The sequence below is a fragment of the Ovis canadensis genome, chromosome 4 (assembly GCF_042477335.2).
Source record: "Ovis canadensis isolate MfBH-ARS-UI-01 breed Bighorn chromosome 4, ARS-UI_OviCan_v2, whole genome shotgun sequence".
Taxonomy (NCBI): domain Eukaryota; kingdom Metazoa; phylum Chordata; class Mammalia; order Artiodactyla; family Bovidae; genus Ovis; species Ovis canadensis.
In genome coordinates, this window is record NC_091248.1 from 45,027,468 (window position 1) to 45,044,623 (window position 17,156).

Sequence of the window (17,156 nt, forward strand, 5' to 3'; positions counted from 1 at the left end):
CGCATCTGGCCTGGTGCGCATACATTTGGCTGCTTTCACCCGGCACTGGTCTTATAAGTGGCGGTGTTGCAGTGGAGACCATGCAGCCCTCAAAGCCTGAAACATTTTCTGTCTGGCCCTTTGCTGAAGAAGGCTCATCCACCCAGAGCCAAGCTTTCAGACTTAACTGAACTGAGTAGGTCGTCCTTTACCAACATTATCCTTAGCGTATCTGGAGGGTCTGCCGTTGTGCCCCTCTTTCATTCCTGGCTGGTAATTTGTGTTTTCTCGCCTTTGTTTGTAATCAGACTTTCTGTATGTTTATCAATCTTATTTAAGTTTTCAAAAAAACTAATCCTTGTTGACTTTCTCTGGTGCTTGTTTTGTATCTCGCTGGTTTCTGCTTTGTCTTGATGACTGCCTTTCATCTACTTACTCTGAGTGTAATTTGCTCCTCTTTTTCAAGTATCGTAAGGTGGGAGTTTATTTTAGTGATTTTTTTTATACCTTTTTCTTTTCCTATAACGCATCTGAAAGGAACTTGAAAACTTGATGGAGTATCTATCAGAAACATACAGAGAAAATCATGCTTAATGGTGAAACGTTAGCATCATTTTCATTAATGTCAGGAATGGAGTAATTATGCTCACTGTCTGACATTCACTGCTCAGTATTCTGCTGGGGTTCGTGATATGATTGAAGGAGAAGTGTGAAATGAATAGTGCAAAGGAAGGTGATAAACTGGGATTCCACAGACTCGATAGTGTCAGAAAGTGTGGGACCTAGTTTCTCTGGCAAGTTTCTTTGTTCTCAGTACATGAAAGTCCACTTTTTTCTGATATTGCTAAAGTTAAAACATTGGTGGGTTTCAAGATTAGAGATCCTTATGGCTATTGTTAAAAGAGACGCAGAGAGTATCACTTCTGTGTTTGGCTGGCTAGAAGGAGGTTTGAGGGTTCTGGTAGTTGACTCCCAAAGTGCTGTAGTTGTTACCTTAAATGTTCACTTCAGCTTGCTGAGCTGAGGACTTACAAGCTCCAGATTTTACCATTTCTACAGAAGGGCTCTTCCAGCTGCTTTGCCACTGTGACTTGGGTGTGCCTACACTGAGAAGTCTATCCGTTGATGCTGGTAGAGTTGCCGTGTTTCTGCTGCTGCGAGGACAGTGTTCCTCCTGTGTTGCCTCGTGTATTTGTCATTGTTGAGTCTCTTAGTCGTGTGCAGCTCTCTGTGACCCCACGGACTGCAGCATGCCAGGTTTTCCTGCCCCTCATCATCTCCTGGAGCTTGCTCAAACTCAGGTCCATTGAGTTAGTGATGCCACCAGGGAAGTCTCGCATAATGTTGACAAGCTGTATTTTTAATCATCTGTCACTTGGCTGAACTTTTCTTAAAAAGGAGAGATCAATAATGGAGAGATCACAGAAAGGCTCAGACAAGTGTTTCTGAAAGGACTTGAAATTATAAATGTTCTTAAGGGACATAAACTATTATTTCTGTTGTTATAATCAACACTTTTTAACAGAAATTCTGGTACTGGTGTTAGATTTGGGACACTGCAGATTGGGTGTCTTGGCGAAGATGGGGAGAATATCCAATGCGGAAGTACCACTTTTCTAACCAATGTGTGATAAATTTTGCCGAGAAACTTACATGTGTGTAGACTCTTGCTCTTCCTTCACTCATCTACTCAGCAAACATGCATTGAGCACCTACTTTCACCACCTAGTTCCCCAGTGGCGCTGGGGACAAAGCTCTCAACTAGGCAGACACAGACCTTGCCCTTGTGGAGCCTAAAAGCGGGGTGTGATGAACACTGAATGTGGCAGTCAGGAAATAACAATCACCTCTGCTTTGTTACCATGTGACTACATTTTTTGGATGTAGAACGTGAAAAGTAGGTTAATGCTATAAGGCTGGATGTCTCAAGTACACGTTTTTCTTCCTTTGAACCAACTATTCATTGTGTTTGATTTTAAGTCTCTCTGGAATGCTTTTTGCATAACCACTGCTTTTCCGACTGGAAAGTGGTGGGTGGATTTGGTCTTGTGGAGGCTGGTACAAGGAGTCTATGCGATGTGATCAATAAGAACTCAGACTCTGAAGTCAGACTGTCTGGATTTGAATTCCCCCCCTGCCCTGTTTGGCAGTTGTGGTTAATATGCCCATGAGTCAATTGTCTTTAACCTGCAAAATGAGAATAATAGAGTGTTGTGAAGATTGAATGAGATAATATAGACAATAACCCTAGCAGTGCCTGGTGCATTGTGCACTCTGATTCCATGTGAATTGTGCGTGCTATGGTTACTGTTCCCCTGCCTGCCTTCGCTATGCGCGCTGTACCTGTAGAACCTTCTTCCATTTAGCTGCACAGCAGTCTCAGGGCAGATCACACTATTTGGTGCTTTCTGGAATGTGGTAATAGTACTAAAGGGAATCTGTTTTTGACAGTAAAGATTTCAGAGCCTTTGGCAATATGATATATTCACTTACAACCAGTTCATTCAGGATCTAACAGTTTGTCATTGACTGTCATTTGCAAAGTTATAAAGGAAAGGGGTCTGGTATTCCCATCTCTTTCAGAATTCTCCACAGTTTATTATGATCCACATAGTCAAAGGCTTAGGCATAGTCCATAAAGCAGAAATAGATGTTTTTCTGAAACTCTCTTGCTTTTTCCACGATCCAGTGGATGTTGGCAATTTGATCTCTGGTTCCTCTGCCTTTTCTAAAACCAGCTTGAACATCAGGAAGTTCACGGTTCACGTATTGCTGAAGACTGACTTGGAGAATATTGAGCATTACTTTACTAGCGTGTGAGATGAGTGCAATTGTGCGATAGTCTGAGAATTCTTTGGCATTGCCTTTCTTTGGAATTGGAATGAAAACTGACCTTTACCAGTCCTGTGGCCACTGCTAAGTTTTCCAAATTTGCTGGCATATTGAGTGCAGCACTTTCACAGCATCATCTTTTAGTATTTGAAATAGCTCAACTGGAATTCCATCACTTCCACTAGCTTTGTTCGTAGTGATGCTTTCTAAGGCCCACTTGACTTTACATTCCAGGATGTCTGGCTCTAGATAAGTAATCACACCATCGTGATTATCTTGGTCATGAAGATCTTTTTTGTACAGTTCTTCTGTGTATTCTTGCCACCTCTTAATATCTTCTGCTTCTGTTAGGTCCATACCATTTCTTTCCTTTATTGAGCCCATCTTTGCATGAAATGTTCCCTTGGTACCTCTCATTTTCTTGAAGAGATCTCTAGTCTTTCCCATTCTGTTCTTTTCCTCTCTTTCTTTGCATTGATCACTGAGGAAGGCTTTCTTATCTCTCCTTGCTATTCTTTGGAACTCTGCCTCAAATGGGTATATCTTTCCATTTCTCCTTTGCTTTTCACTTCTCTTCTTTTCACAGCTATTTGTAAGGCCTCCCCAGACAGCCATTTTGCTTTTTTGCATTTCTTTTCCATGGGGATGGTCTTGATCTCTGTCTCCTGTACAGTGTCACAAACCTCTGTCCACAGTTCATCAGGCACTCTATCTATCAGATCTAGTCTCTTAAATCTATATCTTACTTCCACTGTATACTCATAAGGCATTTGATTTAGGTCATACCTGCATGGTCTAGTGGTTTTCCCTACTTTCTTCAACTTAAGTCTGAATTTGGTAATAAGGAGTTCATGATCTGAGCCACAGTCAGCTCCAGGTCTTGTTTTGCTGACTGTATAGAGCTTCTCCATCTTTGGCTGCAAAGAATATAATCAATCTGATTTTGGTGTTGACCATCTGGTGATGTCCATGTGTAGAGTCTTCTCTTGTGTTGTTGGAAGAGGGTGTTTGCTCTGACCAGTGCATTCTCTTGGCAAAACTCTATTAGCCTTTGCCCTGCTTCATTCTGCATTCCAAAGCCAAATTTGCCTGTTAAATTCTGAAAGAGATGGGAATACCAGACCACCTGACCTGCCTCTTGAGAAACGTATATGCAGGTCAGGAAGCAACAGTTAGAACTGGACATGGAACAACAGACTGGTTCCAAATATGTCAAGGCTATATACTGTCACCCTGCTTATTTAATTTATATGCAGAGTACATCATGAGAAATACTGGGCTAGAAGAAGCACAAGCTGGAATCAAGATTGCTGGGAGAAATATCAATAACCTCAGATATGCAGATGACACCACCCTTATAGCAGAAAGTGAAGAGGAACTAAAAAGCCTCTTGATGAAAGTGAAAGAGGAGAGTGAAAAAGTTGGCTTAAAAATCAACATTCAGAAAACGAAGTTCATGGCATCTGGTCCCATCACTTCATGGGAAACAGTGGAAACAGTGTTAGACTTTATTTTTTGGGGCTCCAAAATCACTGCAGATGGTAACTGCAGCCATGAAATTAAAAGACACTTACTCCTTGGAAGGAAAGTTATGACCAACCTAGATAGCATATTCAAAAGCAGAGACATTACTTTGCCAACAAAGGTCCGTCTAGTCAAGGCTATGGTTTTTCCAGTGGTCATGTATGGATGTTAGAGTTGGACTGTGAAGAAAGCTGAGCACTGAAGAATTGATGCTTTTGAACTGTGGTGTTGGAGAAGACTCTTGAGAGTCCCTTGGACTGCAAGGAGATCCAACCAGTCCATTCTGAAGGAGATAGGCCTGGGTGTTCATTGGAAGTACTGATGCTAAAACTGAAACTCCAGTACTTTGGCCACCTCATGGGAAGAGTTGACTCATTGGAAAAATTTCTGATGCTGGGAGGGATTAGGGGCAGGAGGAGAAGGGGATGACAGAGGATGAGATGGCTGGATGGCATCATTGACTCGATGGACATGAGTTTGAGAGAACTCCAGGAGTTAGTAATGGACAGGGAGGCCCGTCATGCTGCAATTCATGGGGTCGCAAAGAGTCGGACACAACTGAGCAACTGAACTGAACTGAAAGGAAAGGGGACAGTATTGTGTTGCAATATGCTACCCTGGAATAAGGCAGATTTTTGTTGCTACTCTTGTTAATAAACCTTGAGTAAGACTGGAATATTTTATGCAAATAAGCATGCTAGCAAAATGACCACCTAAGAGAGTATCCATCAAAGCTTTCTGACCATGATTAATATTAAGAAAATTTATATCAGATCTAATTTACACACATCTGTATACACTCCAGTGTGAAACTGAAATAACATTCATAAAGCAGTTCATGTTCTTACTACTATAATGCAGCATCCTTATTTCTTTATATTCCACATGATTCCATTCCAGTTCTTTCCATTCTAGGAAGAGAGACCATTAGTTTGAAATATACTGATCTCAGCAATTGCTGCAACCAGCTACTCTTATTTAGGCAAAAATCGGGATATGAATGTGGCTTCCATGATGACTCAGATGGTAAAAAGTCTGCCTGCAATGCAGGAGACCTGGGTTCAATCCCTTTGTGAGGAAGATCCCCTGGGGAAGAAAATGACAACCCACTACAGTACTCTTGCCTGAGAAATCCCGTGGACAGAGGAGCCTGGTGGGCTACAGTCCATGGGGTCACGAAGAATCAGACATGACTGAGCGACTAAACCACCGCCATCAGGGATATGAAGGTGAAAAGTGAAAGTCACTCAGTCATGTCCAACTGTTTGGGACCCCATGGACTGTACAGTCCATGGAATTCTCTAGGCCAGAATACTGGAGTGGTAGCTGTTCCCTTCTCCAGGGGATCTTCCCAACCCGGGAATCCAACCCAGGTCTCCCGCATCTCAGGCAGATTCTTTACTAGCTGAGCCACAGGGAAGCCAAGAATTCTGGAGTGTGTGGCCTATCCCTTCTCCAGTGGATCTTCCCGACCCAGGAATCGAACCAGAGTCTTCTACATTACAGGCGGATTCTCTACCAGCTGAGCTACCAAGGAAGCACCAGGAATATGAGTAAGATTTAAGTGCAGCAGTCTTCAGCTATACATTTGAAAGCTTTTCTCAGTAATCACCCTATATTCCATGCAAAAGCACAAGAAACAGGAAACCAACCAGTCAAAAAAGCACTTTGTTTTTAATTCTTAATATACTTTGACAGAAGCTAGCTCAATTTGACCTTTTAAAATTTTATAGCCATTTCTATTCCACCGAATTTATAGACTAGATCATGGTTACGTGGATAGTCAGGTCACTGCAACCAGGAAACTTTGCTTCTTTGTCTGGCTTTGTCATTACCTGCAGGTTGGCTTGTCTTCTCAGAGTATTAGCTCGGGAGGTAGGGGGCAGTAATAATATTTATTTTATATTAATTAATTAAATCCCTTCCACCCACTCCCCTCCTACCCCTATAGTTGTTCGAGGGCCAGCTGGGACAGTGTATTTGAAATAGTTTTGTAAACTAAAGGGCTTTTTACAATTATGAAGACTGTTAGGCTATAAAATTCTGGGTTTGTAATTCTTACCTCCTTTAAAAAAATTCCTTCTAGATTTCTCAGTTGAATACACTGATTGCGCTCCTGTTGGGAGAACTCCTACCTGGAGACAGGCAGAAGGTCATGACAGTTTGTACCATCGATGTCCATGCCAGAGATGTGGTGGCAAAACTTATTTCTCAGAAGGCAAGTTGCAGAGATTTCATGTATCTTTTGCTCTTTACTAAAAGGGGTGTTTTTGTCAAAAATATTTCCGAGAAAGCAATTTTTTTTTAAGTTGGTATTTTTGATTAGTTCTATGAAATTGGTTGTACTTACTTTGGATGGATTTTATATGGGTTAACAAATATATTATCCTTAAAAGAGTTACCCCAAGTGATATCCCCAGGGATTTGGCCACGTAAGGCTCCTCTAATTCAGATCATCCAAAAATTAAGCCAGGATGTGGGAACGACAAGAAGTCATGTGTTCATTTCCCTGTTTTGTGGCTTCTCTACACATAAGCATCTTGGCCCATTGGCCTGTGGTAACCACCTTGGTGGCTTATCCTGCCAGTAGTAGTTAGACTGTGGGCCACCTCACTCATCTCTGTGTGCCTTTGATTATTTTCTTTTTGAAGAAAGAGAAATGTTGGCCACCCCTTGTCTTTTCCATTTCAAGCTAAATTACCTTTTTTTTTTTTTTAAAGAAGTTACTTTGTATTCCTTTCAATGCATTGTTTACCTTCTTTCCTTATCTCTTTAAAAAGTCCATGTTTCTCTTTGATACCCCCAGTGTTTAATGTGGAAGGAGAATTACTCATCCTTTTTAAAAAATATATTCCTACTTAAAATGTCAGAAGTACGATCGTCTACTGAACAAAACTGACATATCATGCCCATAAGACTACTTTTTCCAAATCTCTTTTTTTTTTTTTTTTTTGAGGGTGGTAATTACCTTCATGGTTTGAGGGTATGCTTATATTGTGACATATTTTCTGCTGTTTTTCTAGTTCCTTCTCAATTTATTAAAATCAAAGTGAATTTTAATTCTCTCCATAGAGTGCAAGCAAATGCTTCTTCGTGTGAACATAAAAAGAAACACTTCTTGATCCAGGACACTTATTGAATAAAGTTGTTTAAATCCTAATCTAAAATTTATCCTTGCAAAATACTCTTACCATGTGTTCTCATTTTGATGATGAGCCATTGATAACTACTCTTTGAATATGACCTTGCATATTTTATCATTTTTTTATCAGTGATGGATTGCTTGCAGCAGAAGTTTTAATTTAAAATACGTTCTTTATTTTGTACTTAAAGAGATAAAGACTTTGTCTAATTCCTGCTCATTTGGTGTGCATAAATATGCAATGTGGAGACTCAGACATCAGACAATGAGCAGATAATTTTGATAACTTCAGGTGATGCCTAGGAAATCCTTGGGTCACATTAGATCTGGAAAGAGACTGGAATTATTTTTCAAACTGGGAAATAATGGATAGAATTGAGTAAAATAAGAAATAATGGCAATGAAAAAATACGGTTGTTTGGCCTAATGAAAAATGGAGTGGAAATCTCTAATAAAAGCAAAACAATTTTAGAATGGACTTGGTTGAAAGTGTTGTTTGTTTATACCTCTGACATGCTGAAATAATGGATTATGTGCTTTTTCCATCTGATTTCACTGATATGAATATAAAGTCACAAAAGTGATCCAATCCCCTAGGGTGAGTCATAAAAGGGGAAAAAGCATTGCATCAAGAAATTGATGTTGTTTTACAGTAATAGCCTTCTTAAAATGAAGACTTTTGTTACACACATATTTCTGATTAAGTATTCAACCATTTACATGCAATTACAGTTTGCAGGAGCATGCAAGAGATTTCCCTTTTGTGAGATTTTTTAGGAGTAAAATGTGACTCAACAGAGTTAATTAATAGATTACATTTGTGGCCTTAAAACTCTCAGTGTTCATGTGTAGTGATCACATGATGTTTTCAGGTCGTCACTCCCCAGGCTTTTGCTTGGCTCTCTCAGCTTCGTCACCGGTGGGAGGACACCCAGAAACATTGTCTCATAAATATCTGTGATGCCCAGTTCCAGTACTTCTATGAATATTTAGGAAACAGCCCTCGACTTGTGATCACTCCTCTCACTGACAGGTAACAATGATACGTTGGTGTCGGATGGGAAAAGCCAAGTCAAAAGAAGTCCTCTAGCATGGGTAAAGATGTCTCAAAATAATTATTTTCAGATGGCTGAAAATAAAGGGTTGCAGGAAAATGTGGAACAAATAGGGAAACTCTATGAAAGCAGTATGGAAATGTACTAATTGAGTGACGCAGTGTATGTTGGTGTTAGAGACAAGGAAGGGAGCCAAGTTAGAAAAGCATGATGCCAGGTACTGTGTGGTAGAAACATGAAATCATGGGCCATTAATAAGGCTCAAGGCAGCGTCTTTGATCTCAGAGTCCATTCTCTCTGGTTATTTATGGCTGACACCGTGATATCAGGATTTCTAACCATTTCTCCCACTGCATCCTTTTGTCGAAAGTGTAAAAAGAAGAATTGCCTATGGTAAGTTCATTTCTGAAGGTTACATATAGTGAAGGAAGAAAAGAGGGAGAGCAGGAATGGTTCAGCAGATACAGTACTTCTGAAGCACTGTGCTGAGGCCCGTCCCAGGATCAAGCAGGCAGGATTCCTGCTCTTACAAAGCACACTGTCTAAGGGAGTGTGGCTTGTGAGTGGCTGGGAACAGAGAGGAATGGTTAACAGATTAATAGAGCTGTGTTAGGGGGTAATGCTTGTTGTTCACTTGCTAAGTTGTGTCTAACTCCTTGTGACCCCATGGACTGCAGCATGCCAGCACTCCCTGTCCCTTACCATCTCCCAGAGTTCACCCAAGTTCATGTCCATTGAATCAGTGATGTCATCCAACCGTCCCATCCTCTGTTGCCCTTTCCTCCTTTTGCCCTCAATCTTTCCCAGCATCAGGGTCTTTTCAGATGAGTCAGTTGTCCATATGCGATGACAAAAATAATACAGGGTGATATGTTAGAAAGTGTCTTGAAGGGAGAGCCTGCTATAGATTGTGAGAGGACAGTGGAGCCAAGACTCAAATGATAACAGGGAACCAGCGAGGCAAACATCCTGGGCCAGGTAAAGACAAGTACAAAGTTTCTAAGATGGAAAAGAGCTTGGCTGCTTCAAGCGATAGATACAGAGCCCAGTGTGGCCCAAGTGTGTCAAAGGAGCAAGTGGTTCTTAAAAGTTCATTGCCACTTGACACCAGGGTAATAGCTACACACAGTCAGAATGTTGTAGAGATAAGGATATGCCACATTGACCTGAAATTCTTTGTTAGTATTCCAACCTCTACTGAATTAATTGATGGGAGAAAGCATATTTAGTCTTTGGCATTAATGAAAGAGAAATCAGACCTCAAAATCATACTCATGCTCCCAGTTACCCAGTTATCACCATGCCAAGTAAGTTACCTGGGAATGAAAGTGCAAACAGCTTCAAGTGTGTCTGTCGAGCTGGGGTCGTAATGGTGGCTCTGGGAGATTGGTGGAATTCCCTCATTAGCTTTGGGATTGTTCTTAAACGCATTAATCTACTTGTGACTATGTCATTGATAAATCATAAGGCTTCTGAAATTGTTTCTCTAAATCAGTTCTCTTTAACTTGCCTCTAACTAAAGTCAGTGTTCACTATCTGGTTAATTTCAGTGTGAGAAATTAAAATCTGTAGCCTGACAAAATCACTTGTATTGTCAAAACTGCAAATGCCTAGAATCTGCTGTATCCATGTCATTGTAAATAGAGAAGGATACAGGGTACAGGACAAAAGGGAAGAGGCGTTTTAAAGTCTATCAAAACCTGTATTTTTTTCTTTTTTTTTTTTTTTTTAGTTTTTTATTTTTTTAAAAAAATCTTTAATTCTTACATGCATTCCCAAACATGAACCCCCCTCCCACCTCCCTCCCCATAACATCTTTCTGGGTCATCCCCATGCACCAGCCCCAAGCATGCTGCATCCTGCGTCAGACATAGACTGGCGATTCAATTCACATGATAGTATACATGTTAGAATGTGATTCTCCCAAATCATCCCACCCTCTCCCTCTCCCTCTGAGTCCAAAAGTCCGTTATACACATCTGTGTCTCTTTCCCTGTCTTGCATACAGGGTCGTCATTGCCATCTTCCTAAATTCCATATATATGTGTTAGTATACTGTATTGGTGTTTTTCTTTCTGGCTTACTTCACTCTGTATAATCGGCTCCAAAAAAAAAAAAAAAAGAAAAAATACAGGTTTTGAAAAACTGGTCATAAGAAAGAAACTTCCAAGAAGGTAAGATTATACATGTTGGATATGAGTTATATGCAAGAATTTGAGATGGTTCTGTTATAGGTATCTATAAAAATATGTTGCCTGCCTGCAATAAACAAAGGATTTGCAGCCATCAAGCCACTACAACCACTATAACCACAACTGTGAGCCCCGAGGGAACTCAGGATGGAGACAGATGGGCTGTCTGCCTGCTGCCTTGCCCTCAGTCACTGCAGCCAGCCCCCAAAGATGCACCCTGAGGAGATTCAGGATGAGAAAGCACAGGGTACTGGTCCCAAAGAGCTGAGGTGCACATCAGAGGAATGATTTCAGGGAGCCCAGACTCTTGTATAGAAAAGCACTAAATTCCTTGAGATATATGATTTTCTTTAAAGAAAACTTTTGATGTTCCAACTACCTGGTCTTTGCTACAAAAACTCCTTATATATCCTGGTTCCCCTTTCCCTCTTGGGAGCAGTCTCTCAGAGCTATCTGAGAGGCCATGCCCTGGGCTTATATCCTCAGTTTTGTCCACAGAATAAAATATAACTCTTAACTTTTAGATTATGTAATTTTTTCAGTTAACATAGGAAGACTCTGACTCTTAAATTATTGAGACAAAAGGAAAACCTTCTTACATTTTTAAAGATCAATAATAAAATCTGCATAATCTCTACAATAAAAGCCTTTAAAATATTTTAGAATAGACTGTGGTGATGGTTGCACAACTGTGAATATACTAAAGGCCACTGAATTGTACACTAAAGTGGGTAAATATGCTATGTGAATTATATCTTAATAAAACTTCTAAACAAAGAAAAAAAAAATAAAGTCTATCAATAGGGAGGACCAATAGCATATTAACTTTCCAATTTGAAAATCACTATGAGATTTATTTAGAAGTAAAAAGGAAAATTAATATTCCTTTTATAGAGTGAATAGGGCTGTATAAGATGTTCACATTATGTTCATTTCTCTCCCATTTCATTCTTGGGATTATTTACTAATAGTTTACATTAACACAATGATACCTTGCAAATACTTCCATTATGTCCTGATTCGTGTTGACCTCCCCTTAGTGTGGTAGGCTGGAAAAATATCGTCTCCTTCTCCCCTATGTGGGCGGGTTCAGAGACCCAGGTCACCCAGTTTGTAACTGAGAGACTTGGGCTGAAACACAGGTGGACTGTTTCCTGGGGCACAGGCTAAGCTGCTTTTATAGAAAGACCTGGAATATAAGGGCCTCAATAGCATGGAAGCTGGGGTCTCAGTTGGGTGACATTCCCGAGGAGGGTGGTTCAGCAGTATTGGCTTCCGGGTGGCCAACATGCTACACATGGCTTGAACACTTACTTCATTTCATGGAAAAAGGGAAAAACATCTCAAAGGAGGCATCCTAGGGTGTGCATGCTCATTTCGGTGCATATCACACTGGTTGGAGCTTGGTCACTTGGCTGCTCCTGGCTGGAAGGCAGGGAGAAAATGTAGTCTGTAGCATATAGGTGGTCATAGGCCCAGTGGAACTTGGAACCACAGGAAAAGATTGCTAGGGCATAGTCTGCAGTGGAAAAAGTGCTATAATTGCTAGGCCAGGGATCTTTCAACTCCATATTCATTGTAAGATGCTCTGAAATGTGATGGCTGTAAAAAATAGAAACTCTTGCAATTTCCATAAGTAATTACGTCAATTTGCATAGTACTTTGAATTTTTAAGGCATTCACCTTTGGCTTTCTTAGCCGTCCATTGCTTTCACCACTTGGCCACCTCATTGAGTTGGCTTTCTTAATATAACCCTAAAATAAACCTCATTTTATGGAGGAAAACACTGAGGCAGGTTGATGTCAGAAATGCAATTTAAGGTTACCATTTGATGCATGGCAGAGTAGACACTAGTCCTGGGTACCCCCACTAGATCCCCTGTCTGTACTAAAACAAAGATAATTCATCAATCTGCAGAAACCCCATGTTAGGTCCTGGCCAGGTATTAGTTTTCCTTCTTTTACAAGTGTTAAATTCTGTCTTAGCATATTTTTCCTTAGGCTAAGAATCTGAATCTTTCCTGCAAAAATAAGTATTATCATAGTCTAAACACACACAACACATTCGAAATGAATTTCTGAATACATTTTAATGTAATAAATTGTCTATGTCATATTTGCTTTGTGTAGTGAAATAGGTATATATTATCTGCATACTTTGTATTTGTATATATTTGTACATCTCATCTCTTAATGTATTTATTAAAATATGAAGTGTTTAATTCTTCATCATCCAAGATTCCTATTTTTCTTTTATAAGCAATATTGAAATGTTGTCTGCCATATTAATAGTATGTTTACCTAGAAATATCAGAAATTCAAGAGCATTACAAATTAAGTGTCATTTGTATTCAAATACACAGCTCTTCGGAAATGAGATAATGCAGTGCCTTCTTCTCTATTATTTTTAAACAGCCAACCTGAAATTAAATTTGTTACAATATTATTCTGACTTTTACCATGAACAAATCAGAGGCATGTCAACATTTTGTATTACAGCTACATTCTGGACCATAGCTTCTTAAACTTAGAAAAATATTAGATTGTCCTTCACTTTTTCTAGGAATCTCATATAAAATAGTAATGCTTGTGTCTTCTTTTGCTTAAAGGTGTTACATTACTCTAACTCAGTCCCTTCATCTCACCATGAGCGGGGCTCCAGCTGGCCCAGCTGGAACAGGGAAAACAGAAACCACCAAAGATCTTGGCCGTGCGCTTGGCATGATGGTCTATGTGTTCAACTGTTCAGAGCAGATGGACTACAAAGTAGGTTATAAAGTGATGCAGCCTAATAGTATTATTCCTCATCTGGAATGACTCAAGCTAATACACTAAAACTCTTTTCTGTTAACAAGTTCTTAATGCTTCACTCCATCGTTTAGTCCATAGGAAACATCTATAAGGGACTGGTGCAGACAGGAGCCTGGGGCTGCTTTGACGAGTTCAATCGAATCTCCGTGGAAGTTCTGTCAGTGGTGTCAGTGCAAGTGAAAATGATACACGATGCCATCAGAAACAGGAAGGAGAGGTGAGTGGCACGTGGCTTCTTCCTGCTGTTCCAAGTAGAAAGAGCACCATGGAGCAATAGAGGAGACCTCATCTCCACAGCCTCTGACCGCCTCTCCCTGTCCCGCGAGGTGGATAGAATGAGAGGGACTGGTTAATTGTGAAGATTTATTTTGAATAACCCCCCGTGTCTTTGCAGTGGTGTTTGAGTGTTGAATACAAGAAAGGTGTATCACATTACTTTACTTACAGAATAAACACCCTCCGCAACACTGAATCCCGTTATCAATTCTCAGTCCTGATCTTACTTGACCTTCTGGCAGCATTTGACACCATCTCTCCCTTCTCCATGATATACTTTCTTCACATAGGTTCCAAGATCCCACATCCTCCCAGTTTTCCCTTGCCCTCAGGGCTGCTCGTTTGCTGATTTCTTCTTGACTATAAAATGAAGGGAAGCATAGTATCCATCTCACAGATTATCGTGAGAATTAAATGCAAAGCACTTGGGCAAGTGCCTGACACAAAGCACCATGTCAGTGTTGTTGTTCAGTTGCTAAGTCATGTCCAACTGTTTGTGACCCCATGGACTGCAGCACACCAGGCTTCCCTGTCCTTCACTGTCTCCCAGCGTTTGCTCAAACTCATGTCCATTGCAGAGAAGGCAGTGGCACCCCACTCCAGTACTCTTGCCTGGAACCTCGCACGGACGGAGGTGCCTGGTAGCCTGTGGTCCATGGGGTCGCTGAGAGTCGGACACGACTGAGCAACTTCACTTTCACTTTTCACTTTCATGCATTGGAGAAGGAAATGGCAACCCACTCCAGTGTTCTTGCCTGGAGAATCCCAGGGATGGGGGAGCCTGGTGGGCTGCCGTCTATGGGGTCGCACAGAATCAGACACGACTGAAGCGACTTAGCAGCAGCAGCAGCATGTCCATTGAGTCGGGGATGCCATCCAGTCATCTCATCCTCTATCTCCCCCTTCTCTGCCTACCTTCAATCTTTCTTTGCATCAGGTGGCCAAAGTATTAGAGTTTCAGCATCAGTCTATCAGTGATTATTCAGGGTTGATTTTCCTTTAGGACTGACATTCCTTTAGGATGTCACAATCTTTGGGCCTCTTCTTTCCTCTGTCTCTATTCATTCCTTGATCACCTCATTTAGCCTCATGGCTTTCAACGCCGTATCAATGGTGCTGGCTACTGGCTGCCCAGATCTCCTTTCTCTGATATCTAGACTTACATAGACAATGTCAGCAATTGTCTTGGGGCATCTTAGGACTCAGTTTGAAGTCTCGTTGGCCTATCATATTTAATAGCTCCAAAGTCAAAATCTTGGTCCTTGAACTAACACCTATATTATTATTTGTCTTGTCCCAGTAGAATACACCCTCACATTCTTCCAGTTATTTGGGTCAAATAGATCTAGAACCTAATCACTTCATAACTTGATGCCACACTCCGAGAGACAGAACGAGTAGGACTTAGGGTTTGATGGATTTGTTTGGGAAATCAGTATTGCAGTACCCAGTTATGGTTTTCTTTGTACCATTTTTTGTATAAATTGCCATCTCATGTATCTGGCCTACCCATTGATGCCCATTTTTAGGGTTTTTTGCTCAGCTAGCTGTTTTATCCATAAAAATGTCAGTCTCCCATCAGGGAAGGGTCATCCAGTCCCTTGAAACTGTGAACCAATTACAGAAGTTTCTAGTTAGTTTAGATACATCTGAATATTTCTACCTTCTAGGAAAATTCTCAGTCCTTCTGCCACATGGCTCTGGGAAAACAGCTTCCTGTATTTACCACGTGTCTGCTGCCTTACCTGCCCCTGACCTAATGGTATGCTACAGAAGTGAGGTTATTCCCCTGTGATTTCCAGACATTTGATTTAGCGTTTAGTCAAAATCTCCTCATTCGATGTAACCCAGATGCCTTTGAGGCCATCCTTTCTTACAGAGAGTGAGATAACTGATCAATGTAAGGACTTGTGAAAATTCCCAACCAGGGTCTCCTCTGTCTCTCTGTGTGCATATATGTGAGCTGATCATCCTCATGCTGGTCCAGGTACAGACTGCTAGGTTCCTTCTTGATTTCTTGAGTTCTCTTACATTCTCTTTCCATTTGAGGATTTGAGGGATGAGACCGTGCCTCAGACACAAAGCCTTCCAGCATCTTGCTGTCTCCCCCCAGCCCCTCACCCTGAGGTCCCTGCCCTTGACACGTGGCTGTCCCTGCTCTGAGTGATGGCAGAGCGCTCAGCCACCCACCTGTCCTGCTGCCGTAGCTGCCTGCCAGGCCCGTCTGCCTTCCCCAGCCTGACCCTCTGGGAATGAAGATTTCTCCATTTGTACCTTGACTGTACACAGTCCACCTCCTCATCATTGTCTAGCATCTAAGAAACAATCCTAAAATTGGCATTCTCTTATCCCTAAGTGGCCCAGGTCCTTAGCCACTTCAGCCCCGCAGGTTCTCAACAAGAGAAAGCCTTATGTGTGTTTCACTTGCTGCTGCTGTTTTTCAGTTGCCCAGTTGTGTCTGACTGATTGCGACCCCATGGACTGCAGCACACCAGACCTCCCTGTTCCTCACCATCTCCCAAAGTTTGCCCAAGTTCATGTCCACTGCACTGGTGATGCCATCCAGCCATCTCATCCTCTGCTGCCCTCTTCCCCTTCTGCTCTCAATCTTTCCAGCATCAGGAACTTTTCCAGTGAGTCAGCTGTTCACATCAGGTGACCAAAATACTGGAGCTTCAGCATCAGTCCTTTTCACAAATACTCAGGGTTGATTTCCCTTAAGATTGACTGGTTGGATCTCCTTGCTGTCCAAGGGACTTTCAGAAGTCTTCTCCAGCACCACAGTTCAAGGGCATCAGTTTTTGGTGTTCTGCCTTCTTTATGGTCCAGCTTTCACAGCCGTACGTGACCACCGGGAAGACCATAGCCTTGATTAAACAGACCTTTGTCAGTCCGTTTTAGTAATGTCTCTGCTTTTCAACATGCTGTCTAGGTTTATCGTAGCTTTTCTGCCAAGAGGCAGTCGTCTTCTGATTTCATGGCTGTAGTCACCATCCTCAGTAATTTTAGAGCCCAGGAAGAGGAAATCTGTCACTACTTCACCTTTTCCTCTTGTATTTGCCATGAAGTAATGGGGCCAGTCCATGGGGTTGCTAGGAGTCAGACACGACTGAGTGACTTCACTTTCACTTTTCACTTTCATGCATTGGAGAAGGAAATGGCAACCCACGCCAGTGTTCTTGCCTGGAGAATCCCAGGGACGGGGGAGCCTGGTGGGCTGCCGTCTATGGTGTTGCACAGAGTCAGACATGACTGAAGCGACTTAGCAGCAGCAGCAGTGGGGCCAGATGCCATTATCGTAGGGTTTTTTTTAAGATTTAGTTTTAAGTCAGCTCTTTCACTCTC

General features: G+C 41.5%; 1 protein-coding gene across 1 annotated transcript in view; it reads left to right on the plus strand.

The window, feature by feature from the left end:
• The window catches only part of DNAH11 (dynein axonemal heavy chain 11), a 357,148-nt gene that overhangs the window by 113,494 nt on the left and 226,498 nt on the right, over window positions 1–17,156 (plus strand). Inside the window, exons 31-34 of the mRNA XM_069587639.1 lie at window positions 6,422–6,553; window positions 8,350–8,510; window positions 13,334–13,490; window positions 13,607–13,752. Coding sequence (XP_069443740.1) covers window positions 6,422–6,553; window positions 8,350–8,510; window positions 13,334–13,490; window positions 13,607–13,752 — 596 coding nt within the window. The remainder of the gene's footprint in view (window positions 1–6,421; window positions 6,554–8,349; window positions 8,511–13,333; window positions 13,491–13,606; window positions 13,753–17,156) is intronic.